Source organism: Centroberyx gerrardi, chromosome 15 (genome assembly GCF_048128805.1).
Source record: "Centroberyx gerrardi isolate f3 chromosome 15, fCenGer3.hap1.cur.20231027, whole genome shotgun sequence".
Classification (NCBI taxonomy): Eukaryota; Metazoa; Chordata; class Actinopteri; order Beryciformes; family Berycidae; genus Centroberyx; species Centroberyx gerrardi.
In genome coordinates this window covers 30,053,419-30,079,144 of record NC_136011.1, presented here as the reverse complement: position 1 = coordinate 30,079,144, position 25,726 = coordinate 30,053,419, and the positions used below count along the sequence as shown (strand labels likewise).

Below are 25,726 nucleotides of genomic sequence, written 5' to 3'. Positions count from 1 at the left end.
GGTTAATCCGGCCCTGCAATCAGCCATTAGTGTCAGTGAAGTGATGAATAAACACACTGACCTCCAGTCAGAGATGAAAACATTATTACTGTATCTTCATATCATACATCAGTCTGATGAAGCTTACTAGAAATATATGTCTTAAAGTTTTAGTTTAATTTATTATATTCCACAGATGAACAGGAGGGAACTGAGTTTCGGTGTTTTATTCCTGATCTTTTGTCTCCGGCAGAACACACAAACACACACCGAGTTCCACCGGCTGAAAACATCTGATCTAAAAACAATATCAGCTTAAAGCAGCGGCCGAGGATCAGAGACGCAATTATGTGATTTAGCGTCCGTTAAGTGGGAATTATACGTGATTAGGCCGCGGCGGAGCAGATTAACCTCGCTGCTGAAAACACGGCTAGATATTAATGTGGATCTTAAGAAGCGGGAGGAGAGCTGGACTTGTTTTGCTCAGCGGTTCAGACAGAAACGCTTCTACTGGTTTCTACTGGTTTCTACTGGAAACCAGAAACACACTGCTGGTTCCTGCAGACTCACTGGTTCGTGACTTCTAGTGTGATTTCCATGATCAATATTCATCAGTGATCATGACAGTCTGACGTGTCTAAAGCTGATACTCAGTTTACTGTCGGTGACTGTAAATTAATTTTTATTTATAATTTTGATAATCGATTAATCGTTTTAGTCATTTATCAAGTCTGGTTGCAGCTTCACAGATTTGCTGCTTTTCTCTGTTTCACCTCATTAAATTAATACTTTGGGTTTTTTGGCTGCTGGTCAGACTGAGTAAAAATACCTGATAGATGAATCAATAATGAGAATAATGATTAGCTGCAGCTGTATTTCTGTCAGCTGATAGTTGAGCATCAACACTGTTATTAATTCTGAAGTGAACGTGTCGGGTCTCGCTGTATCTGTCACTTCTGTAATGAGGAAATAAACGATATTCAGGTTATTGATCCTTCCAAAGAAACTACATTTCCCATCAGACTGTTTGACATTCAGCATTTCACCAGCTGGGAAAAAACATTTGGAACAGATTTCCATTATAATTCCAAAAACTATTGAGATGTTTTGACATCATTTCCCTTCACTTTTCCAAACTCCATGACTTTTCCAGGTTTTCCAAAACCATGTGAACCCTGCAGGTTAAACCAGAGATCAGGACCAGGACCAGGACCAGGACCAGGACCAGGACCAGGACCAGGCTGTGGGACAGCAAGGTGAAGAACATAAAATAAAATAAAATGCAGTGTGGAAATGATCTGATGATCAAAAATATTTTATTTTTAAAGATTTTAATGATAAACAAAACTTCAGACTTCTTCTTAGAACAAAATCTTCAGCAGAAAAATCTTCAGTTTTCCAACCTGTGTACAAAACACTACAGTTCAGTTCAGTGGGATTCAGATTAGATTCATCTGTTCTCCGCCGGCAGGACGGACCGAGGTGAAACAAAACCTCTTCCTGCTGAAGATCCAGCTCCTGACCTCTGACCTCTGACCCCTGAGCCAGCCTACAGGACATAACACCTGACTGACCTGACATCAGCTGACAGAAGCTTCTAACGCCTCGTCTGTTTCTTTCAGTTTGTGTTTCAGGTGGATTTTCTCGTGAGTCTTCAGGAAGTCCAGCAGTCTGAAGCGCTTCCCGCAGGCGGAGCAGCTGAACGGCGTTTCTCCGGTGTGGATGCTGCCGTGTCGGGACAGGTTGCTGGCCGTGTTGAAGGTCGCTCCGCAGACGCCGCAGACGAACGGCCTGTCGCCCGCCGGCCCGCCGCCCGCCGGCTCCTCGCTCCGCGGCTCCTCGCTCCGCGGCCCCTGGAGGCCGCCGCCCCGCTGCTTCCTGCCGTGAGTCCGCTTCCCGTGCAGCTTCAGCAGCGACGGGTACAGGAACTTCTTCCCGCAGCCGGAGACGTCGCAGCCGTACTTCTTCTGCGTCTGCCGGGCGTCTCCGGGCGGCAGGTCCTCGGCGTGTTTGTTGATCATGTGATGCTTCAGGTTCCTGTAGCTCTTGCCGCAGGCGGGGCAGAGCTGGCGCTCGGCGCTGTGCGTGGCCCGGTGGCTCCGCAGCCCCTCCGCCTGCGTGAAGCCTTTACCGCAGGCGTCGCAGCGGAACGGCCGCTCCGCCCGGTGCACCAGCTTGTGGCGCGTCAGGTGACCCGACTGGTAGAAGGCGCTGCCGCAGACGTCGCAGATGAACGACTTGTCGGCGTGCGTCTGCCGGTGCGTTTTCAGCTGGCTGACGGTGGTGTAGGCCTTGCCGCACGTCTCGCAGCGGAACGTGCGCTCGCCGCGGTGCAGCCGGTGGTGCCGGTCGCGGTGCGGCTTGTGGCTGAAGGTTTTGTCGCAGTAGTCGCAGGCGTACGGCCGCTCCACCACGCGGTGGACGTGCCGCTGGTGATCCCGCAGGTCGACCACGGCGGAGAAAAGCACGCCGCAGTACTGGCAGACGTGTCGCACTCTGGAGGACTTGGCGATGAGGATTTCGTCCTCGGCGGTCTTCGTCTTCCTCGTCTTCGCCTCCCGCGCCGCGCCCCGGTCCCTCCGCCCGCCGGCGGCGGCGGGCGGCGGCGCGGTCGAGCGGATGTAGCGGTGGTCGAGGTCGACGGCCGGGCCGAGCGGCGGAGACTCGTCTTCGCTGAGCGGAGCGGTGAAGTCCGTCTCACGCAGAGAGACCGAGGTCGAGTCTGAGGAGAAAGTAAAGATAAAGATTCTGACAGTTTACTGACAGCGAAGACAAACTAAACAAAACAGAAACACATCGAACACGTCGCCACGTAAGAATTTATGTATGAGGGTGAAGTAACTAGTTACATTTACTCATGTTACTGTAACTGAGCTGCTTTTTTGTGTAGCCTACTTGTAGCCTACTTTGAACATTTTCTAAAGTCAGTAATTTTACTTTTACTTAAGTACGTTTCTACTGAAGTATTGTAATTCAGTACATTTTAAATCACAAGTAATTGTAATAAGTGAAAATATATATAAAAAATCAATCACAAATGAGAGTGTGAGGAAGATGAGAGTGAGGAAGACTAATCTGTGAACCTCCAGCAGCTTGTTACAGGAGTTATTTGTGTTGAACTGACCGACGGTCTGAGGATCTCCAGCCGAACTCAGCAGATCTCTGATCAGATTCATGATGGAGTCTGAAGCCTCGATGCATTTGATCTTCACCAGAGTCTCCAGCTTGCCCTGAAACAGGAAATCAAACTTCACTCATTTATTCAGCAGAGACAGCAGCAGGAGCGGAAAGTGAGAAGAGAATCTGCAGGAGCATTAAAACTCCTGACCGGTCCATGTGATTTAACTCCTGATAATAATAATAATAATAATAATAATAATAATAATAATAATCGTTATTGATTTAAAACAAAGTTGCAAAGTGCTTCACAATCATGAGAAATAAGACAGACCAGTAAAATAGAAGAACAATGAGGTAGAGCAGTGATAAAAATATTATTTAAAAAATGTATTAATCTTAATACTGTATGTTCTATACCGCGTTAATTCACTTTTTTGTGTCATTTTGAGCATCACTGCACTCGGAACGGGGAGAAAACGACTTCCAACATGGGAAAGAGCAACAGACGGTCGTTCCCAGTCGAAAATTCGGGTAAGATTCATTCCGCCCGAGTTCTCCGACATAAATTCAGCCGACGTCACAGCATCAATCTGTACTTAATAAAATTTGATTTTAATTGATATGCAGTTTTTCTGTTATGAAAACATGTCGCAACAACTTTGTAGTTTCCATTTGTAACGTAACTCAGTGACTCGTGCTTCGTTAGTAGATAAAACTCTTTGCTGTATGAACTATCCTGCTAACGTTGTCAGATAGCTAACGTTAACGTTAACGGGTGACGGGTTGCGTCCATGTTCTCCGGAGAAGACGCACCGCAGTTCCAACTCCGAACGATCGACTTCCGACTTCCAGCGGACCGCAGCGTTAGTCGCAAACTTACTGCCTGGTGGGCGTTATCAAGACGGTGTGAACCATCAGCGACTCTGACTGCATCCTCCAGTGTTTCTCCACCTGGTGGATCTGGAGGGAAATCTGCTGGATCGCTTTACGGCACAAAACAGGAAGAGGTTCTTCTTCTGTTCTTCCAGAGCAGACGGAGCTAAAGCTGAAAGAGTTTCTGGCAGCAGATGGTGGAAGGAGGGAAAGGAAGATGGAAAATGCGGAGGGGAGGACTGACATGACTGTGCATGCGCAACCATTTTTCAAAAACAACCGGCTGTAGTGAAGGTTTGCTCTAAATAATGCCGTCGATATCGGTCTTTTCCACTCACTGTGCGATCATTGGCTTCATGAGACTTGGATTATGCTGCAAGAGCTGTATGGACTCGTTTTATGGATGTTTTTGTTCTTTTTCTGCTCTTTTCAGAACTCTAAAGATCGGTCCCCAAAGAAGAGTTTTTTAGCCCCGCGACAGCAGGCGCTCTATGGATGGTATTGTCGTTCGGTCGGTCGGTCTGTTCACCACTTTTAGACTCTAAGTCTTGTTTTGGAGAACACTGCAACTTTAAAACTTACTGGTACTCTGGTTAAGTGAGGACCCAAACTGAGTAAATGTCGTCTCCAGGCTCATTCAAACTACTGGTACTCTCATCATGTGGAGACCAGCAGAAAGCTCCAGTGGAGCCGATCTCACAAGGCAGAAATGACAACATGCCTTTACAGAATTAAGCTCTCAGGATTATCGTTATTGTGTTCTGGTTTTATTAATAGAAATGCACAGTTCATTTCCAAGATACTGTATATGCATTTGGAAAAAAAAAAACTATCATTACCTTTTGTTCATCATTCAATATATCTCATCTCTCACATTATCTACAAATCTCTTGGAAATCTCATTGTGGATTTTGTAGTTGTCTGGAGCCTCTATCAGACTACAACACCCAGTGAGCAGCGAGAGAGAAACACAGTGGGATGAAACTCAGCTCTGTGAACAGCTGAGCATTTTGGAGGAAAGGCCTGACAAAGCTCCGCCTGTTTCTCTGACTCAACTCAGACAAAGCAGGAAACAGGTTTTCATTCTTCACTCACACACACCGAGAGACGGACGATAAGGTTCACCTTCAGACCAAACCCACGACTTCCACTGAGGGAGGACGGCTGCAGGAGGGAACACTGGAAACACCGCCGCTTCAACCTGCTGCCGGCTCACACTGAGTGCGAGTTTTAGAAGAACCACGACTCAAAGTGAAAGAAACTTTCAGGGAATTTTCTAGAGGAGGGAGTGGTGCCACAACCAGCTGACTGAGTTCCTGTTTGAAGTAGAAGTAGAAGTAGACGTTTATTTACCATTTGTGGACGACCACATTGCAATTCAAAAAAGAGCAAAGAGACGAACAAGAGAGCTCGCACGACATCGGCATATTTCGGTGCCATATTTCCAGTCTGCCCGGTGAGTTTTTAGCTTCACTCAGAGAGAAAATGTCTTCCAGATCAGAGGAGGATCTCTCCTGTCCCGTCTGCTGTGACATCTTTAAAGATCCTGTCCTCCTGTCATGCAGCCACAGCTTCTGTAAAGCCTGTCTGCAGAGCTGGTGGACAGAGAAACTAATACATGACTGTCCACTTTGTAAGGAAATATCTTTACACAGTGAACCACCTCGTAACTTGGCGTTAAAGAACCTGTGTGAGTCTTTCTTACTGGAGAGAGATCAGAGAGCTTCAGCAGGATCTGAGCTTCTCTGCAGTCTGCACTCTGAGAAACTCAAGCTCTTCTGTCTGGACCATCAGCAGACAGTGTGTGTTGTCTGTCGAGATTCAGAAACACACACCGACCACAGATTCAGACCCATCGATGAAGCTGCACTGGATCTCAAGGAGGAACTTCAGGAATCACTGAAGCCCTTAAAGGAGAAACTGAAGCTCTTTAATGAAGTTAAAGGAAACTGTGATCAAACAGCAGAACACATTAAGGTCCAGGCCCGACACACAGAGAGGCAGATTAAGGAGGAGTTTAAGAAGCTTCACCAGTTTCTACAAGAGGAAGAGGAGGCCAGGATCGCTGCACTGAGGGAGGAAGAGGAGCAGAAGAGTCGGACGATGAAGGAGAAGATCGAGGGTCTGAGCAGAGAGATAGCAGCTCTTTCAGACACAGTCGGAGCCATACAGAAGGAGCTGAGAGCTGAAGACGTCTCGTTCCTGCAGAACTACAAGGCTACAGTGGAAAGAGTCCAGCGCCCCCTGCTGGAGGATCCACAGCTGGTCTCAGGAGCTCTGATAGACGAGGCCAAACACCTGGGCAACCTGAGCTTCACAGTCTGGGACAAGATGAAGGAGATGGTCTCCTACACTCCTGTGATTCTGGACCCAAACACTGCCAATCCAGATCTCATCCTGTCTGAAGATCTGACCGGTGTGAGATGTGGAGAGAGACAGAAGCTTCCTGGAAACCCAGAGAGGTTTGACTCCTATTACACTGTCCTGGGATCTGAGGGCTTTAACTCAGGAACTCACAGCTGGGATGTGGAGGTTGGAGACAGTACAGTGTGGGTAATAGGTGTGGCAGCAGAGTCTGTCCAGAGGGAGGGAGACATAGAGTCTGGATTCTGGGGAATAGGGTTCAAGGATGGTGAATACACAGCATTCTCCCCATCAGATCCAGACACTGATCTCCCAGTGAGGAAGAAGCTGCAGAGGATCAGACTGCATCTGGACTGGAACAGAGGAAAGCTGTCACTCTCTGATCCTGATACTAACACACACACACACACACCTTCACACACACCTTCACTGACAGGCTGTTTCCATACATTGCCACTGGGGATGAACTTTCTCTGAAGATTTTACCAATGAAAGTCTCTGTAACAATGGAACAGCACAGTTAGAGATGATAATGATGATGATGATGATGATGATGGTGATGATGATGGTGATGATGATGATGATGATGATGTCATGAACACAAGCCACCCATGTGTGTAAGGGGAATACAGCTCATGTTAAGGATTTATTCAGTGAATATAATCAATTCTCAAATCTGTGATGTCATCAGCATGTGCCCATGTTGTGCTGATGATGATGTAGATGACATCTATAAAAACAGCAAACAACAAATATACAAAAACAATATAAAAACAAAAAAGGAAATCTGCAAAAAGTGCCAAAAATATTATTAAAGGCAAATAAAACACAAGAAAAAAAAAATCTAATAATAAAAACAAACAAAAAGTCAGGTATGTGTATTAGCCATTGCAGTGGCATTTCAAATATTTGTGCATTTACACTCTTGCTTCATCTGCAGACAGCTTACATTAGTTGCTATGCAGTATAATAACAGCAGCGTTGTTCAGCTAGAAAACAAAACATTTCATCTCTATATTCAGTCAGATTTCCCATGTGACAGTCCAGTGAAGCTGGGCTGGAAGTCTTTTATGAGGCAGTAATGAAAATGGATGTGAATTTGAGACGGTTGCTGTAAGGGGCTGACAGGTGTGAGTCGCGGTTGGCGATATGACATCGTATGCGATATCGATATTAATGTGCCCGCGAAATGCCATCTAGCAATATCTAGTTTGTCTTTGCGCATCAGCCAATCACAGACTCTGATTCAGACACAAGAAGGCCTGCTGGAATGACCTAATCGGTGGTTTAGCATTTGATGCAAAAAAAACAAGCACAGATTCTGTACAGGCCCACGCCGCGTGTGTTCAATTCAATTCAATTCAGTTCAGTTCAATGCAATTCAACTGAATGCAATGCACTGAAGCATTGCGACACGGTTAATTCCACTAACGTTACTTAAACACCACAAGGTAATAACGTTACCTACCGTTAAAAAGTTTGTAGGGCAGCAGAAGAAGAGCTATCAGGTTACTGTTTACATCCTGTTGCTAACACAGGAGAGTTTGCAGCAAATTGTGGAATGTTTCACTTCAGCTTTCACACCGGGAGACTGCTGGTCTGCTGTCTGTGCATCTCCAAATTACAGACTTAATGTGATGTGACATCAGAGATCGATTTAGATCAATTTCTATACACCGACCAACTTGATTTAGTCCCTCTGTGTGGGAAACACTCTCACAAAAGCCCTCTAGAGGCCATCTGACGAAGTGCATCATGTCACGAAGCGTTACCTGACTGACTGACTGACTTGAATTTGCCTCGTGATGCCCTCGGAAAAATATTTTTAAAAAATAGTTTGGGAGCCTCTGATCTAGGTAACAGCTAAATGTAATGCAGGGTTCATACAGCTTTTTAAGAATGAAATTCAAGCACTTTTCCAGCACTTTCAACGTAAATAATCAAACTTTTTCCAGCACCTCAAATCTTTTAATATCACACAATTCAAAATGTTACTTACCTGGGTCAGTTCTTCAAAATAAAACAACAAAAGAGCGATACAGTGCTGTATTTAGTACAGTGCCACACTATGTTTATTCAATATTCAAAATAAAAGCCTGTGGTAATTCTGTTTATTTATTTAATTGAACTGAAAATGTCCTTATTTAATATCAATACACAGATTTGGCTGTATATGAATATGAATCTGCGATGTAACCTGGAGCCATTATACTGTCTGGTCTCTCAGTAAAGAGATCAAGCACAAAATATAATTTCTAAATCAGACTGAACTGTACATAAGTCAGAAGTCTACATGATAAAATCAATTCTGTAACAGTAAAGAATTTTACTCAGTGTTATAATGGCCCATGTTGCTCTGGTGGCAGAGGCTGACTTCTGGCCTTCAGCCCTACTTCTGTCTACTTTTGCCCAAAAATGGTATTTATTGGACTCTAAGTGTCCTTGAAGAACCATTACCTATTAAGCAAAAGACCTTTGTCTAATAAGTATTGCAGTGAAAAGTTTGTTGTTGTCCAACAGGTTAATTTTATATAGATTGTCTTTACTATCAGACCTGATGTCTATACAATACTCTGTTTTACCCCTGCATTAAGAGGCCATTTCAAACCTCTAAAATTAAATCACACTTATTTACTCTCACACGGACTCTTCTATGGTTTTCTTGTGTATAGATATACAATTTATGTATCAGCATTCAATAATTGTGTTTTAGCGAGAATAAGAATTGGGAAACTGAATTGCAACAGTAAACTTTGAGTTATGCTTTGACACAGAAGAAACAGCCATGGCACTGCAGCCAAAGCAAGGAAAAAGAAATACTATTTTAACGAATTGGTACATAAAATGTTTGCTCAGGGCTTTTATTTTGAAGTCAACCCGGAAGTGCCGGCACAGCTAACTCGCTCAGCTGAAGCTAAGCTAATGTTTTCTCTCACCTCTTCTTCGCCGTTACTTGCGCCGTCGTCGTGAACCGCAGCGCTGGTCTTGATCTCCGCTATCACAGCCGCAGCCAGGCGGTTCATCACGGACAGCAGCTGGCGGTTAAACCCGTCCAGGTCCGGGTCCGGGTCCAGACTGAGCATCGTAACATCAGGAACTCTGCTAGCTGCTAGCGCACAGACAACAGGAAACACACTGCTATTCACCATTCCTGCTTCCGCTTTTTACGGAACGACCCCAAGTAACGACGCACGGCTGGAGCGACCTGCTGCATTCAGGTGCTCCGGGAATTCTGCATTCACATGTGACATCATTTTCCGGACCAAAAAGAGAATTCCGGATCCCGCCAAAGTGAAAAATGAAGTTAAAGCCTTTATAACTGCGTCCAACACTAAAACTGTCTCTAATAACACTGACTGTTTCTGCTTTCAGGTTCCTCTATTCTGCTTTTCTTTAGATGAGTTGATTCTGCTGAAAACAATAAAAAAAATCTCATAGCATTCAGCATTTCACGACACAACATCCACATCATGGCTGTTAGAAAAATAGTTTTTAAATTTCAGTAACATGTTAAAACATGTAATAACTTAATTTCTACTGATATTATGTCATCTATTTTATGAACATATTAACTGGCAAACAGGATCCAAAAATCACATTCAATTTCACGATAGGAGAAAAGAAAATATGGATCCAGATAGAATCTGAAAGCCCCGACATGAAGACAGCTGAGTGGACTACAACTGAACGAGCGTCCAGACTCCATGACTGTAGTTTTCTGGAGACGGTTTCTCTTAACACATGAACCGAGTGATGAAACATCTGACATTCTGTTTTACACCAAACCAAACACTGTACAAACCAAAAATCTATGATGTTGGAAAAACAAATTACAAATTGAAATGGCAAGCAGCACATGGAACCTTTATTGATCTACCAGTTTTGATAAGCCTTTTCTTTCAAAACACAGTTCAGGCAGTAAAGCCTAAATATGAAAACTGAATAGTGAAGAATAAGTTCATCTGACAGTTAAACTGACCATGTTGCCTTTTGTCAAAATGAAAAGATTGATTGAAAAATAGTTTTTGATTGCATATTGTTGAAGTGATGGCGTTGAAGTGATGGTGTTGAAGTGATGGTGTAGTGGTGATGGTGCAGTGGTGATGGTGTAGTGGTGATGGTGTAGTGGTGATGGTGCAGTGGTGAGTGACCAGACCAGAGGAGGAAGACGATTCCTCTGGAGGACCAGAAGAAGAATCTTCACTGATGAACCGCTGCTGTTGTAAAGCAATAAAATACGTCAAATTTAAATCACACCTCCGGCCTTTTCCGAACTGGACTCCATTTTCCATCACATCAATCGATTCTTATCAATTTCTTATCGGTTGCTCCACTGTAGATCTATAGATCTGCTGAAGTCTAGCTGCGGCTCTCAGTCCGGTCCCAACAGGCCAATGGACTCTCCAAACACCAACCCCTAAACCCCCCAGAGCAAGTCTTTTTCCCGCAGTGCAGCCGAGGGCATCAGGAGCCAAATTCAGGTCAGTCAGTCAGTCACCTGTCGCTTAGTGAGATGATGCACTTCATGAGTTGGCCTCTAGAGGGCGTCTTTGACTGTCAGATGCAGTGTTTCCCAGACAGAGGCACAAAATCAAAAGTTGGTCAGTGTGTAGAAATTAATCTAAATGGATCTCTGATGTGTCTGATGTCACATGACATCATGTCTGTCATGTGAGAAGCAGACAGCAGACCAGCAGCAGTGAACTCAATCCAGAGTCTCCTGTGAAAACAAAAGTGAAACTTAACATCCCACACTGCTCCGACCTCTCCTGTGTTAGTAACGAGGTTTGTCGACAGTAACTCGTCTTCTGCTGCTCTACAGACCTTAACGGCAGGTAACATTATTACCTTGTGGTGTTTAAGTAACGTTAGTGGAATTGGGTAATTCATCCGTACTGCGGTGTTTCAGCTGAACACGCGCCGTGGGCCTGTACAGGATCTGTGCTTGTTTACCACTGTGACACTCACTCTAATGATACATGTATGCATTTAATTTTCAGTTCATCCCTGACCTGACACCCTTCACTGTGTTTCACTGCTGCACACAGCGGAGCATGCAGACAGAAACAAGGAAGAGCTACAGCAACGGTCAGGTGACATCAAACCTGCAGGAGAAAGATCTGACTGCAGCTCTTTGTACCAACATGTCTCATTACAGTCAGTGTCAATATGTTGAAGAAGACTTTGCTTTGGCTGCTTTTAGAGCAGATTTTTGGAGCGTCCATTAACCTGGACTGGACTGAACTGGACTGGACTGGAGAGGTGCACCCAGGCAAGCAAGACATCATCAATTGATCACATTTTGGTTAGAATCGATCCGTATGATGAAAAAAGAAGGGGAAGTAGGGGCTGTCCTGGCTCAGCTAGCTAAGGCACGTACCATGTGACTGTGAAGTCCTCGGTTTGAATCCGGCCTGTGACTTTTGTCACGTTGTCTCTGTCTCTCTCTCCTAATCTGTCCTGTCTCTCTCCATTTCGAACTATCTAATGAAGACCAAATGCAATCCAAGATGGGACAGTAGGGTTCCGGGTTCAAAACGTCCGGAGCTTTGCTTTAAAAACAGTATAATCTCCTGGGTGTTGAGACCGATAACCGGTCTCCAGGTCCTACAGGCTGCAGTCGGCCTCGGCGGCGGAGCTCAGCTGCCTGCGGTGGGCTTTGGTCTGCTGGTGAGCCTTCAGGAAGCTCAGCAGGCGGAACCGCTTGCCGCAGTCCTGGCAGCCGTACGGCGTTTCCCCGGTGTGGATGCTGCGGTGCCGCATGAAGCTGGTGGCGGTGTTGAAGCTCTTGGAGCAGAGGCCGCAGCTGTAGGGCTTCTCCCCGGTGTGAGTGTACCGGTGGTCCCGCAGCGTCTCCTTCAGCCGGTAGCTCTTGCCGCAGATGTCGCAGTGGAACGGCTTCTCGCCCGTGTGGCTCCTCTTGTGCACCTTGTACTGCGACGGGTTCGGGAACTTCTTCCCGCACACTTCGCAGGAGACGATGCTGTCGGCGGCCGGCAGCTGCTCGGCGGGAAGCTCGTGGGAGTGTCTGCTGATCATGTGGTTCTTCAGGCAGCGGTAGCTCTTGCCGCAGATGGAGCAGAGCTGCCGGTCCCCGGTGTGGACGGCCTGGTGGCTCTTCAGGTTCTCGGCCTGGGTGAAGCCCTTCCCGCAGGTGGGGCAGCGGTACGGCCGCACCTCCCGGTGCACGTGTTTGTGGCGCGTCAGGTGGCAGGCGTGGTAGAAGCTTTTCCCGCACACGTCGCAGATGAACGTCTTGTCGAAGTGCGTCAGTCTGTGCGTCTTGAGGATGCTGACGCAGGAGTATCCCTTGCCGCAGATGTCGCAGTGGCAGGTCTTCTCTCCGGTGTGCCGGGCCTTGACGTGCAGGTTGCGATGCGCTTTGTGGCTGAAGCTCTTCTGGCAGTAGTCGCAGCTGTACGGCAGCAGCCGGTGCGTCTTGATCTCGTGTTCCCGCAGCTTCAGGATGCCGGTGAAGAGAATCCCGCAGACGCCGCAGACCGGGTGAGATTTCCTCTGGTGGTCGGCGAGCTGCTGGGCGCTCGGGAACAGCATGCCGCACCGCTCGCACTCCTGCCGAGATTCTGTTTTCTCTGCGGTTGCTGCGTTCGTGTCTTTCTTCTTCCTCCGTCCGCCTCGCTGCTTCCTGCTGCGGGCCGCAGAGCCGCCGCGCTCCGCCGCTGAGGCTGAGGCCGGGAGGGGCGAGGAGGGCCGGGCGTACTCATGGTCCAGGCAGTCAGCAGGGGGGGGCGGAGCCTCAGCATGGCCCTCTGAGGCGGTGGAGCCGCTTTTATTTAAACCTGTGAGGAGAGCAGTAAACACAGGTTATCAACTTAAAGGACCATACCGGTGTTTTTTGTTGTTTTGGCCCGTTTACTACAATTCACGTATACTTCACATTACTATGAACCATTTTCCAAAGCATTCCATACTTCCCCATAGGGAAATCTAGTAAACATTAAAACAGCTAAAAACGTGTGGTATACTTTGGAAAATGGTCAGTAGTAATGTAAAATATGAGTGCAGTGTAGTAAATGGAACTAAAGGAGCGGTTACCAAGCGTCCATGTTTTCTCCCTCGGTTCTCAGTTCTATTTTGTATTTTGTATTTTTGTATTTGTATACTTTATTATCCCCATGGGATACTCACCGTTCTCACAGTTCTCCAGAGACAACAGCGGATACTTGGAGTCAATCACAGCACTCTATGAAGAAAAGCAAAACAGAACGTCCGTGTTCAGATTTCAAGGAGTTAAATTCTGTCAAACAGCAGAGACTGTGTGGATTCACTCACTGACCCCATAAACCAGGATGTACGTCTGCTCCTCGGGGGGGTGCAGGCCGGCTTCTTCACCTGAAGACACACACACACACACACAGAGAGAGAGAGAGAGAAAACACTGTGTTACACCCCTCACTTGAACCAAATAGCTGATAAGAGTCAATGCAAAACTTCAGAAACGTTCATTTGAAACTTACATGTAAAACTCTGGAGCCTCTGCCTTGTGCTTCTTACCTCCTGCTGGCTGTGGCTCCTGTAAACCTTCACTGCTCTCTTCAGGCTGAGTCACAGTGACTTTGCTCTGAGGCTCCTCTTGGTTTCCAGCTGCCAACTCAACAACCTTCAGGATCTTGTCGATGGCGTCGACACACAAATCATCCACAAGAGCGTCCAGTTCTTCCTGAGAGAATGGGAAAATGCATTCCAAGTGAATTAATTTGAAACAGTTCCACTAATATTAAATGACACTATAATTTGTCTTTGCATGACGAAAACATCATGCAAAACTTTATTCAAATATCTGGCAATTTCATGTTGTTTTCCTTATTATCAAACATACAGACTTTGAAGAACATATGACTTTTTGCAAATCGGTAGGAGCCCATGGTAAATATGGCACACCGTTACATCCTATACACCGACCTGCTCTTAGTTCAATAAAATTTCAACCTTTAGTGTTAGTTCACCTGCTATTCCCATAATCACCTTCCACCAAATTAGAGATTTTATAGAAATAAAACTGCTGCCTGGTGGATTATATATATGCCGAATTAACCAGAAGACCTAAACATACCGTCAGATATATTCGACCATGTACTACAAGATGTATACGTTTGCTGATTTGCAAGGAAACATTAAATGGACAGATTTTTGAATGGCCTTTGGCGTGACCGTATCAAGACTAGGAATATAAAGTCAGCCTGCCTCTTGTTTGCATCAGTTAACTTAGGTGAACACTTGAGAAACGCTAAGCTAACGCGACAATTCATGTGATTTTAGTTGCACCCAAATTATCTTCCTCTAACAGACTTTTTCATTTCATTTAATTTCGCAGGCAGCTTCCGTCCTCACAGGTCAGTCAGGCTGGCCGGAGCTGAAGGAGTTAACTTCAGCTAAAGTAACATGACATCTGGCTAAAGTTAGCGCGTTAGCTTACCTCGTTTCCCTGAGTCTGTTTATTCAAAGTGACTTTCTCCGCTGCGGTAAAAATCTCTGTCACCACCGACTTCGCCAGGTTATTGACGATGGATGTAACTTCAGTCTTAAAGGAGATTAAATCAAGCATATTTAGGAGTTACTGGACTAAGCTAACTAGTAAGCAGCTAGCTAACTAGCCTAGCAAACAAACTGCCAAAGGAAGTGACGTAGGGAAAGGACGTGACGCGGCACATTTCTCATCCAATGGCGAACACGATAAATCAGCAGCACAAGATCATCCATTTAATCCATTTTAAAATCTGTAGATAATCGTCATCATCATCATCATTCATCATAATCAAAATGTCTCATTAGAATCAGTTCAGGTTCAGGTCTTCCCATAGACAACCAGTGTAGTATTGATCAATTCTACAATCAGCATGTGACCAAACAAACTTCATCACATCCATCATTGACTGGACAGTATCAGGATCATGAGAACGGCCACATTGTCAATATTGTCGATCTGTGTTGCTATAAGACTTCATCTGATGCTCTGCTGCTCTAAACCCAATCTAAACCAGATATAAGATATTCATAGCTCACTGGCTGCTGCTATCATTTGATTATAATCACCTGTTAATTTATTGCAATCAGCTGTTATTTTCTTACCAAGATGGCCGTGCTGATGGAACAAAATACTATGAAGAGTTAACAGCGCTGCTTTCACATGCTATTTTGTCCAGGGCCGGCCGCTGTTGTTTAGGGCCACAACCGCAACTTTTGAGTTCATCTTGGAGTGAGATTTGCATGAGACACGCAAATCTCACTCCAAGATGAACTCAAAAGTTGAACTCAATGTCAAATTGACATCATCCTCTATGTCAAGTGACATAGTGGTCAGTTGACATATACTGTCATACTGATATGTTATGACACTTTCTGCTTCAAAATGACATAATACTTTATGACAATTGACATTGTCGTTCTGCGTGTTCCTCATTAAGTCAAAATAATATAACAAACAGCCAATCATTTTGGCCACTAGGTGGAGCTCTAGTGGAGCTAAACTGAAAATACCTCCAGCACTAGCTACACACTGCATTGAAGTTTTCTCCCTATAGGATATGATCACTTGGCAAGGTACAGTATGAAATGTCACAGCATCAATTCCTGCAGATTTCTGTAGGATATCAGAAAGAATTTTCCCACGCTTGCCAAAACAATTAGGCTGTGCGCTCACAGAAGTTTGACAGTACCATTCTCAACGCAAAGTGATGCTAACTTTGCCTTATCAGGAAATAAATCACCAGGGGTGTAAAAAGTACCCAGAAATTATACTTAAGTTAAAGCAGTGGTTCTGAAACTTTTTTGGTCAGGCCCCCCCTTTAAAACTAGAAAATCCGTGATTGGATCCCCCCATCATAATCTGTGGGGGTGCAATTGAGTAAAAGTCAAAAAGTTTCTACTTTTTACAAATCTTCTGATGGTGTCTAATCTAAGATCCACTCTGGTCTAATGAACGATCCTTGCACAACGACCAATCAGCATGAGTATGGGCGGGTTCATTTCCCATTGATAGGAATTTTTGATAGGAAGTTTAATGCATCTTTGCCTGATAACAACGTACCACTTGCCATCTGTTGTAAATTTCAAATTCTACATAAAGCCTAGAGTTTACATTTCCAAACATGAAATATAAAAATAAACATAAACATTTTATTACAATATCAGTCAGGACATTTTATTACATTATTGGTCAAGTTATTACATTATTGGGTTTTATTACATTTTCGATCAAGTTAAGTGCAAATTTTATCACATTTTCAGGAATATTACATAATTGGGTGCTACAGGCACTTATCCCAGAGGCAAAAGAAACTCAACACACGCCACAGCTCAACCAGAGTTGAGCCGGAGACTTCAGTGGTGAAGGAGCCGGAGACTTCAGAGCCGGAGACTTCAGTGGTGCAGAGCCGGAGACTTCAGTGGTGCAGAGCCGGAGACTTCAGTGGTGCAGAGCCGGAGACTTCAGTGGTGCAGAGCCGGAGACTTCAGTGGTGCAGAGCCGGAGACTTCAGTGGTGCAGAGCCGGAGACTTCAGTGGTGCAGAGCCGGAGACTTCAGTGGTGCAGGAGCCGGAGACTTCAGAGCCGGAGACTTCAGTGGTGCAGAGCCGGAGACTTCAGTGGTGCAGAGCCGGAGACTTCAGTGGTGCAGAGCCGGAGACTTCAGTGGTGCAGGAGCCGAAGACTTCAGTGGTGCAGAGCCGGAGACTTCAGTGGTGCAGAGCCGGAGACTTCAGTGGTGCAGAGCCGGAGACTTCAGTGGTGCAGAGCCGGAGACTTCAGTGGTGCAGGAGCCGGAGACTTCAGAGCCGGAGACTTCAGTGGTGCAGAGCCGGAGACTTCAGTGGTGCAGAGCCGGAGACTTCAGTGGTGCAGGAGCCGGAGACTTCAGAGCCGGAGACTTCAGTGGTGCAGAGCCGGAGACTTCAGTGGTGCAGAGCCGGAGACTTCAGTGGTGCAGAGCCGGAGACTTCAGTGGTGCAGGAGCCGAAGACTTCAGTGGTGCAGAGCCGGAGACTTCAGTGGTGCAGGAGCCGAAGACTTCAGTGGTGCAGGAGCCAGAGACTTCAGTGGTGCAGAGCCGGAGACTTCAGTGGTGCAGAGCCGGAGACTTCAGTGGTGCAGAGCCGGAGACTTCAGTGGTGCAGAGCCGGAGACTTCAGTGGTGAAGGAGCCGGAGACTTCAGTGGTGCAGAGCCGGAGACTTCAGTGGTGCAGAGCCGGAGACTTCAGTGGTGCAGAGCCGGAGACTTCAGTGGTGCAGGAGCCAGAGACTTCAGTGGTGCAGAGCCGGAGACTTCAGTGGTGCAGGAGCCGGAGACTTCAGTGGTGCAGGAGCCGGAGACTTCAGTGGTGCAGGAGCCGGAGACTTCAGTGGTGCAGGAGCCGGAGACTTCAGTGGTGCAGGAGCCGGAGACTTCAGTGGTGCAGGAGCCGGAGACTTCAGTGGTGCAGTGGGAATGTGTAGGCCTAGTGGAGCTTGAGGATTCGATGCACTAGCCTGTTCCAAAGGGATTGCTGAGACAGAAAGGGGAGCACACATTTTACCAATGAAGCTAATTATATAGACAACTACATTATAATCTTGAAATGCTTTCAAAAACATGAGATAAAGAATGTTTATGGAAATCAACACATACAATAACCCATACAATAAGTTCAAATTAAATAATTATTAGCTTATTCTATTCTATTCTATTCTAAACATGTCTTCTAATTAGTTCAGTTGTTGCAGACACCAAGCTGCAGCGGACGCATTTGTAAAGGACTTTTGTTGGATCCACTGTGCGCACTGCCTTTTTAATACGGCGGGGTTTATATACACGTGCTGCTGATTGGGTAACACCTCTCAAAAGCCCGTTGCACACCGTTTCGAGGAAACATGACGTTCAACCCGGAAACCGTAACTGCCCCAGGAGTTTGATGAGTCTGGTCAATGCTTAGTCAGTCTGATTAATTATATCTGAATTAAATTGAAATGAAATGAATCCACAGTGTTTATACTGTACTGAACGACCAAAATAAAAGTCACAAACAATTCCAAAAATACTTTGTTTTTATTAACAACCTGCTGATGCTGTAGATAAATGTCATAATAAACAGAATTTTTAAATATTACATTTGAATTACATTCATTCACAGTGCTTCAGTCAGGATGAGCGGGCGCTGCTCAGCGGAGTTGCAAATGTCAGAAAACAGCCAAGTTTTCATTTAACACTTTAAATCAACACCGAGCTGCAAGTTTCAGTCCAGCAGAGAAAAGTTAAAGTCCCATATGATTCAGTTCAAATCTCCTCTGACTCAGGATCAGAATAAAGTTCTTCATGATGTTCTGCAGATAAAAGTAATTTAGTTCAAAGTTGAACTGAACAAGTCAAACTGAATGAATGTGAAGACTAAGTCGTCACAATACTGGCTCCTGATTGGCCGACAGCAGCGGCTCCTCTAATTCAAATGAGGTAAACCTGCTGAGTGGAGGCTTTCAGTTCAAATGCTGAAAACTGGACCCTGATTGGACGGATTTCAGTCATTCTTTAGTGAGGGAGTTCTGAAAAAACTTTAAATTGAACCACTTAAACAAAATCAAATGTAAACAATGTCTTCATTAAACATTTTTGATCATATCTGTATAGAAACAGAGGAAATTTGAATTCCTATAATATGGGACCTTTAACACTTCAGAGAGTTTTGACCTCTCCACCAACACCAGTCAACTCCAAATAATTACCAACACTTATTAACAGTGGAAAACTGCGCTGTAAGAAACATATTTGCTTCTTGATTGATTTCCATCTTGTGATAGACGGTTGTACTATAACAGAATCAAACAAACGCAACAGGAATAAAACATTAAATACTCTCTTATATTCCAAAAAAAACAAAACAAGGATATAAAACATACTTTCAAATACAATAATGAACAGAAAAAAAGACAACAGATACATAATGTACATCCCTACTGAGAAAAACAGGGGCAGTTCGTTCGTTCTTTCGTTCTTTCGTTCGTTTGCACATCTTTGGAAAAGACTCGTCTCTTTGTCCGATTCGTTTCTCTCAGCTTCAGCTCTGCTCGTCCGACTCGCTGCCGGTGCGTCTCTGGGCCGAGCCGGGCCTCAGCGGGACGTCCTGCTGCTTGGAGGTGCTGGACAGGTCGATGGCCATGTCCTCCTCCTCCTCCGCCTCCTCCGCCTCCTCCTCCGGGCCCCCGGCCTCCCGGGACTTGGAGGACCAGGCCGAGTCCCTGCCGTCCCGCCCCCCCCGCTCCCGCTCCTCGCAGAAGGGCTCGGACTGGCCCGACTCCGGCGTCCCGGGACACTTCTTGGTCATTTCCAGAGACTTCTTGTGCATTCCTGAGAGGAGAGAGAGAGAGAGAGAGAGAGAGAGAGGGAGTCAGCCAGGTCAGTTCAGTTCAGTCTGCAGCAGAGTGAGGCGACAGGATGCAGGTCTGAAGTCAGTTCTTAGGAAAAAGAACTGTAGAATAATACAAATTCACAGAAAAACTATATGTAGGCATAGCATAGGTTATAACAATTTTATATAAGGGTCGTATTTCCTAGGTCTATATATAGTTATTAAACACACAGTTGTGATGTTGAGAAAATGTTGAGACTCTAAAAATATGCTGTGCCTCCTATTACCTATACATCTGTGTATGTGCATGCATAGGTCCATTTATATGTATATGTATGTGTCTATGTGTATGTATATGTATGTATATGTCTATATGTATAAACGTCTATATGTATATGTGAATATGTCTATATGTATAAATATGTATATGTGTATACATTTGTATATGTATATGTGCAATGTGTATATGTGCATATGTGTAAATGTATATGTGTATAAATTGTATATGTGTATATGTCTGTATGTATATGTGCATAAATGTGTCTATATGTAAATGTGTATATGTCTATACGTATAAGTGCATAAATGTCTATATGTATATGTGTATTAATGTTTCTATATGTATAAGTATATCTGTATATGTATATGTGTATATGTATAAGTATATCTGTATATGTATAGGTATATGTGTATATGTATAAGTATATCTGTATAGGTATATGTGTCTAAGTGTCTATATGTATATGTGTATTAATGTTTCTATATGTATAAATATATATGTATATGTATATGTATATGTGTCTAAATGTCTATATGTATATGTGTATTAATGTATCTATATGTATAAGTATATCTGTATATGTATAGGTATATGTGTATATGTATATGTGTCTAAGTGTCTATATGTATATGTGTATTAATGTTTCTATATGTATAAATATATCTGTATATGTGTATATGTATAAGTATATCTCTATATGTATAGATATATGTGTATATGTATATGTGTCTAAGTGTCTATATGTATATGTGTATTAATGTATCTATATGTATAAATATATCTGTATATGTATAGGTATATGTGTATATGTATATGTGTCTAAGTGTCTATATGTATATGTGTATTAATGTTTCTATATGTATAAGTATATGTGTATATGTATAGGTATATGTGTATATGTATATGTGTCTAAGTGTCTATATGTATATGTGTATTAATGTTTCTATATGTATAAGTATATCTGTATAGGTATATGTGTATATGTACATGTGTCTAAGTGTCTATATGTATATGTGTATTAATGTATCTATATGTATAAATATATCTGTATATGTATAGGTATATGTGTATATGTATATGTGTCTAAGTGTCTATATGTATATGTGTATTAATGTTTCTATATGTATAAGTATATCTGTATATGTATATGTGTATATGTATATGTGTCTAAGTGTCTATATGTATATGTGAATATCTGAATGGCATTAACCTGCAGGTGGCTCACCTAGCAGCCAGGGAGCGCAGGATCCCATCATGCCGTTCTTGGCGGAGTTGATGATGGACTCCGGCAGCGGGATGGAGTGCCGCACCATGGCTCCGTACAGACCGTACTCCGCCATCACGCTGCTGCGGCCCCAGCACTTCTCCCGCTTCCGCCACTTCGCACGCCGGTTCTGGAACCACACCTGGAAACACACACACACACACAGAGAGAGAGAGAGGAGTCAAAACCTGACCTGGAAACACACACACACACACACACAGAGAGAGAGGAGTCAAAACCTGACCTGGAAACACACACACACACAGAGAGAGAGAGAGGAGTCAAAACCTGACCTGGAAACACACACACACACACACACAGAGAGAGAGGAGTCAAAACCTGACCTGGAAACACACACACACACACACACAGAGAGAGAGAGAGAGAGAGAGAGAGAGAGAGAGAGAGAGAGAGAGAGAGAGAGAGAGGAGTCAAACCCTGACCTGGAAACACACACACACACACACACACAGACACACACACAGAGGACTCACAACCTGACCTGGAAACACACACACACACACACACACACACACACACACACAGGGACAAGTCCTGGGAAAGGCTGCAGGTAACATCTCCTTTATCTCCTATGGTAATCCTATAATATTCCTATAATATTTAAAAAATAACATAACATAATATTCCTATAATATACTTATAAGGACATATAGAGTCCTTTATAGTTTATAGTCTTATCCTAATTTATAGTATTTTTCTCTATGGTATCACTACAATATTCCTATAATATTGAAAATATCATTAATTTATAGTTGCTTTATCATACTTGATGGTATTTTTTCCTATGGTATCACTACAGTATTTGTATAGTATCACAGTATAGCATTCCCCCAGCATGTGATTTTATGGTTCATGATATTAGAATAATAGCTATATATAAAAAATGTTTATAGGATGACTTTAATGTTCCTTCCTGAGACTAAAGGCAACAGATCAGAACTGTTTCTGAATGGAAATATTGAACTTCTCATTGATCTCCAGCTGAGTTCTCCGTCTGTTCTGCAGTAACTGACAGATATTCACCTGGATTCTGTCCTCCGGCAGCTCGGTCTTCATGGCCAGCATCTCTCTGGCGTAAACATCCGGGTAGTGAGCCTCATGGAAGGCTTTCTCCAGCTCCTCCAGCTGGTGGGAGGTGAACACGGTCCTGCAGGGAGAAACCTCAGAGTCACACAGAGACACAGAGAAGGCTTTTCATCAACGAAAAAACAGTTAGAGCAGGATGTAGTGGAGAGAAAAACACCGAAGCTAAAGCTCCTTATTTAGGAAATCGAGTTTATTCACTTAAACAAGCAAATATAATATCAATATTTATGAGATCTGAGTGTCAGACTGATGTAATTGAAAATGTAATTATTTAATTGTTGGATGACTCTCCTCTCTGGATGCAGAGTGGAGTTTCTAGTTTAAAAGCTTTTTATTTGATTTTCTTCCCACTGCATCTCTGTCTGTATCGCATGAAGCGGGATGAAGGTCTTCTCTACCTGTGTCTCCTCTTCTTCCTCTTCTGGGAGTTCCCGGAGCTTTTCGAGTCGTTTCGGTCAGAAAGACATTCTTCATCTGGAAAACAACAAGCGATGAATTTAGCAACGAAAGCATCAATTCAACCAACAAACACAGTTTCATTTTATGGGACGTGATGACGGAGAGACATTTTAGTTATTTTAGTGGGTTTTTTTTTAACGGAGCTGTTAAACGTTAAATTGAATAACGGACAGTTATTCATAAATAAGAACTGGGAAAAACAGAAACAACGGAAACAGCGGAAATAAACGAGAGAACATAATAAATGTCCTGTAGCCTAATAATTATAGCAGTAATTCTGAATCAAGTCGATTCTAATTAAAAAAAAATTGAAAACTCCTGGAGCTGAAGGAAATGAACACAAAGCCTAAACATTTTGGCTAATTGAATGTTGTTTTTTTTATTTATTTTTAAATATTTTAAATTTTGCAGATTTACTGTTAAAGCGATGGAAATGGCAGAAAGCTGTTTTCAGAACTGGACAGCTCCGCTTTAACACCAGTGACCCCGGACTGAAACCAGAACCGGGCCGACGTGATAAAATTCCAATTTCAGCACCAAACGGACCGAACAGCTCCACTTTCATTTAAAACAGCTTGCAGAAAAAAAACGGGAAAACAGACGAGCAACCCGAGCCGAGCTGAACCGGACCGAGCCGAAGTGACAAAATTCCAATTTCAGCACCACATGAAACGAAACAGCTCCACCTGAACACACAACAAGCTGGGAAAAAAACAAACAGCTAAGAAAACAGACTAGAAACCCGAGTCCAGCCGGACCGAGCCGGACCGAGCCGTACCGGAGTAAGCGTCCCTCTGAGTCTCCAGGTTGTGCAGGTAGTGGCTCTCGGTCCGGGCCTGCAGCAGCGGCAGGTGTCCGGGCAGGAAGCACGGGGCCCCGGCGGGCTGCTGCGCCGCCAGGCTGCAGAGGAAGCCCAGGCCGAGCGGCAGCGACCCGCCGGGGAACGGGAACCCGCCGAGGCCGGCGGCCTGCGGCTCCCCGGGCCCGCCGAGCCCCGGGCCGGCCGGCCGCGACTGCAGCTCCGACTCCAGACCCAGCAGGTCGGTGATGGCGAAACCCTTCGAGCGGAACCCGGATCCGTGAAGCCGCGACTTATCGATCCCAAATCCCGGAGATAACATCTTGACTTTGGGCTTCTCCTCGCCGCCGTCCTCTCGCGACGTCATGCTGCTCATCTGGAAACTGACTTTCTGTTTCTGTCTCTGTGTCTCTGAGTGACAGACCTGGACAGATCGGGACAGACCGGGACAGACCGGGACTCCCGGGCGGCGGGCTCCATTTATCCCGTTCCATTCTCCCGGGATCACAGCGGCGGCCAATCAGAAGCCAGCAGCCCGCGGGAGGCGTTTCCCTTTCCCAATCCCAGAGGATTAATTGCCACCAATTTTCCCTTCAATCCGATCAGGATTTTCTCTGCAGCTCTGAAGAAGATTTTTTTATTTTTTATCTTCCTGTTTGACAGAGAAGAGAAGAGAAGAGAAGAGAAGAGAAGAGAAGAGAAGAGAAGAGAAGAGAAGCGTCATCAGTCTCACGGCAGTAAACCTGCAGATCGGAGGAGAATCTCGTTAGGCTTATTTATTGTTTTGAAGACGAGCAGACAGACCGGACCAGAGCTTGATGTAAAAACTTACTTTCAATCGAAGCTTAAACGAATTTATGTGCGCGAAATGGGCCGCAGATCTAATAATAAAAACTAATAGCCTACAATTAATAAAAAGCAATAAATTGGTAGTCATTTGTAAATTGCTAAGATTACATTTTATTGATATGATTTTTTTATTGAAGTTATGTCGTTGCAGCAGCCAACAAAAAAAGAAAAAAATACTAAAACGGCCACCAAGAAGTGATGAAATATAAAGAGAAACGAGAATAAAGCCTACTCATAAACTGCATTTCTATTTTCTATTTTCTAGCCTACTTTTTATTTTATGTATCTATTTATATTGGATTTAATCTCATGTAGCTATATAAAGTCTGATAATGTGTTGTTGGATTTTTGTTGCTGCAGCGCCAAAGACAAATGTCGGTAGCGGAGAATAAAGATTTATCTCTAATCTGGAGGAGCGATATGTGTGAAGCAGCGAGGAGAAACAGAAAAACAAGAACATTTTAGATTTTTTACTGTTATTTCTCATCTGTTTGGATCTTTATATTTGGATTAAAATAAAAATTATTCGCTTAAAAATATTCTGTCCTTGGCTGTGTGGCTCCAGGAAGATTTGACAAAAACTTGAACTCACAAAATAAATAAATGAATAAATAAAACTTCCATCTTTACAAGTCAGCTGCACAGTGTCACTTGTTGCATCTCGAAACAAGTGTGAGGGAGATGGTGTGTGTGTGTGTGTGTGTGAGAGTGTGTGCGTGTGTGTGTGTGCGTGTGTGTTGGTGTTGTTGTTCAATCCACTGCATCTAATATCATGTACTGCTAATATCCACTAAACTGCTGATAAATAAAAATATTTCATCATTATCAGGTCAGTGTGATGAATTCTGAGGCTCAGCTCAAGAAACTGGGATTTGGGATTTGAAATCAATTTCTGATGAATTTTGATCTTTACTTTCTCAAATTTGGACTCACTTCAGATGTGGAGAGTGACACATCTTACCAAATCAACTGACGCCCATAAAGGATCTTTGATGCCTTTAATTTAATATTTTATTCTCTACTTTCACTTCTCAGACACATGATGGAGTTACCCCCCCCCCCCCCCCCCCCCCCCAGTCTGAAGAGGAGATATTACAGATATTAGAGATATTAGAGATGTTAGGATGAAAAAAATAAAAGGCCGTAATTGTTTGGAATCAGCTTTATTTTCTGTAGTTAAAGTTAATTCTGTGTCTCGCTGGAAAATGAAGCTCCTTATGTGGAAAGTAATTTGGAAATTAGGGCCAAGTTAGCGTAATCCCGCGGGATTGACTGTTGGCAGGGTGTGTGTGTGT

At 44.2% G+C, this 25,726-nt stretch overlaps 4 protein-coding genes, 1 long non-coding RNA gene and 1 pseudogene across 6 annotated transcripts in view; 3 read left to right on the top strand and 3 right to left on the bottom strand.

The window, feature by feature from the left end:
• LOC144542372 (uncharacterized) overlaps positions 1-25,726 on the top strand; it is a 221,900-nt gene that overhangs the window by 7,119 nt on the left and 189,055 nt on the right. The window lies entirely within an intron of this gene.
• LOC139909610 (uncharacterized) lies at positions 1,336-9,456 on the bottom strand. The gene is made up of 3 exons (XM_071896780.2): positions 9,273-9,456; positions 3,104-3,209; positions 1,336-2,701 (listed from the first exon to the last, which is right to left on the bottom strand). The coding sequence occupies exons 1-3, from the start codon at positions 9,417-9,419 to the stop codon at positions 1,560-1,562; spliced, it is 1,395 nt and encodes a 464-aa protein (XP_071752881.2). The 5' UTR covers positions 9,420-9,456; the 3' UTR covers positions 1,336-1,559.
• On the top strand, positions 5,458-6,860 carry LOC139909606 (E3 ubiquitin-protein ligase TRIM35-like; annotated as a pseudogene).
• On the bottom strand, positions 10,234-14,904 carry LOC139909605 (uncharacterized). 2 transcript variants are annotated; one of them, XR_013507227.1, is made up of 6 exons: positions 14,774-14,904; positions 13,852-14,017; positions 13,634-13,689; positions 13,486-13,540; positions 11,717-13,136; positions 10,234-10,553 (listed from the first exon to the last, which is right to left on the bottom strand). XR_013507227.1 is itself a non-coding variant. In XM_078288873.1 (5 exons), exons 1-5 carry the CDS (start codon positions 14,900-14,902, stop codon positions 11,944-11,946), a joined length of 1,599 nt encoding a protein of 532 aa, XP_078144999.1. In that variant the 5' UTR covers positions 14,903-14,904; the 3' UTR covers positions 11,431-11,943. The 2 variants fall into 2 exon arrangements, 1 of the variants encoding a protein (XP_078144999.1); XM_078288873.1 differs by lacking the exon at positions 10,234-10,553 and having other exon boundaries at positions 11,431-13,136.
• vsx1 (visual system homeobox 1 homolog, chx10-like) lies at positions 19,383-23,949 on the bottom strand. Its single transcript, XM_071896779.2, has 5 exons — positions 23,562-23,949; positions 22,723-22,798; positions 22,262-22,385; positions 21,179-21,359; positions 19,383-19,672 (listed from the first exon to the last, which is right to left on the bottom strand). The coding sequence occupies exons 1-5, from the start codon at positions 23,947-23,949 to the stop codon at positions 19,383-19,385; spliced, it is 1,059 nt and encodes a 352-aa protein (XP_071752880.2).
• Positions 24,804-25,726, top strand: part of LOC139916573 (ectonucleoside triphosphate diphosphohydrolase 6-like) — a 10,852-nt gene continuing 9,929 nt past the window's right edge. The window contains exon 1 of the mRNA XM_078288900.1: positions 24,804-24,809. Coding sequence (XP_078145026.1) covers positions 24,804-24,809 — 6 coding nt within the window. The remainder of the gene's footprint in view (positions 24,810-25,726) is intronic.

Coding starts and splice junctions, on each gene's coding strand:
- LOC139909610 (XM_071896780.2), bottom strand. CDS start 9,419: ATGCTCAGTCTGGACCCGGACCCGGACCTGGACGGGTTTAACCGCCAG. Junction 3,210..9,272: donor CAAGTAACGGCGAAGAAGAG/GTGAGAGAAAAC, acceptor TTCCTGTTTCAG/GGCAAGCTGGAGACTCTGGT. Junction 2,702..3,103: donor TGGAGATCCTCAGACCGTCG/GTCAGTTCAACA, acceptor CTTTCTCCTCAG/ACTCGACCTCGGTCTCTCTG.
- vsx1 (XM_071896779.2), bottom strand. CDS start 23,949: ATGACGTCGCGAGAGGACGGCGGCGAGGAGAAGCCCAAAGTCAAGATG. Junction 22,799..23,561: donor TCAGAGGGACGCTTACTCCG/GTACGGCTCGGT, acceptor GTTGTTTTCCAG/ATGAAGAATGTCTTTCTGAC. Junction 21,360..22,261: donor TGCCGGAGGACAGAATCCAG/GTGAATATCTGT, acceptor GTGTGTTTCCAG/GTGTGGTTCCAGAACCGGCG.
- LOC139909605 (XM_078288873.1), bottom strand. CDS start 14,902: ATGCTTGATTTAATCTCCTTTAAGACTGAAGTTACATCCATCGTCAAT. Junction 14,018..14,773: donor AACAGACTCAGGGAAACGAG/GTAAGCTAACGC, acceptor CCATTCTCTCAG/GAAGAACTGGACGCTCTTGT. Junction 13,137..13,485: donor TCTGGAGAACTGTGAGAACG/GTGAGTATCCCA, acceptor CTCTCCTCACAG/GTTTAAATAAAAGCGGCTCC.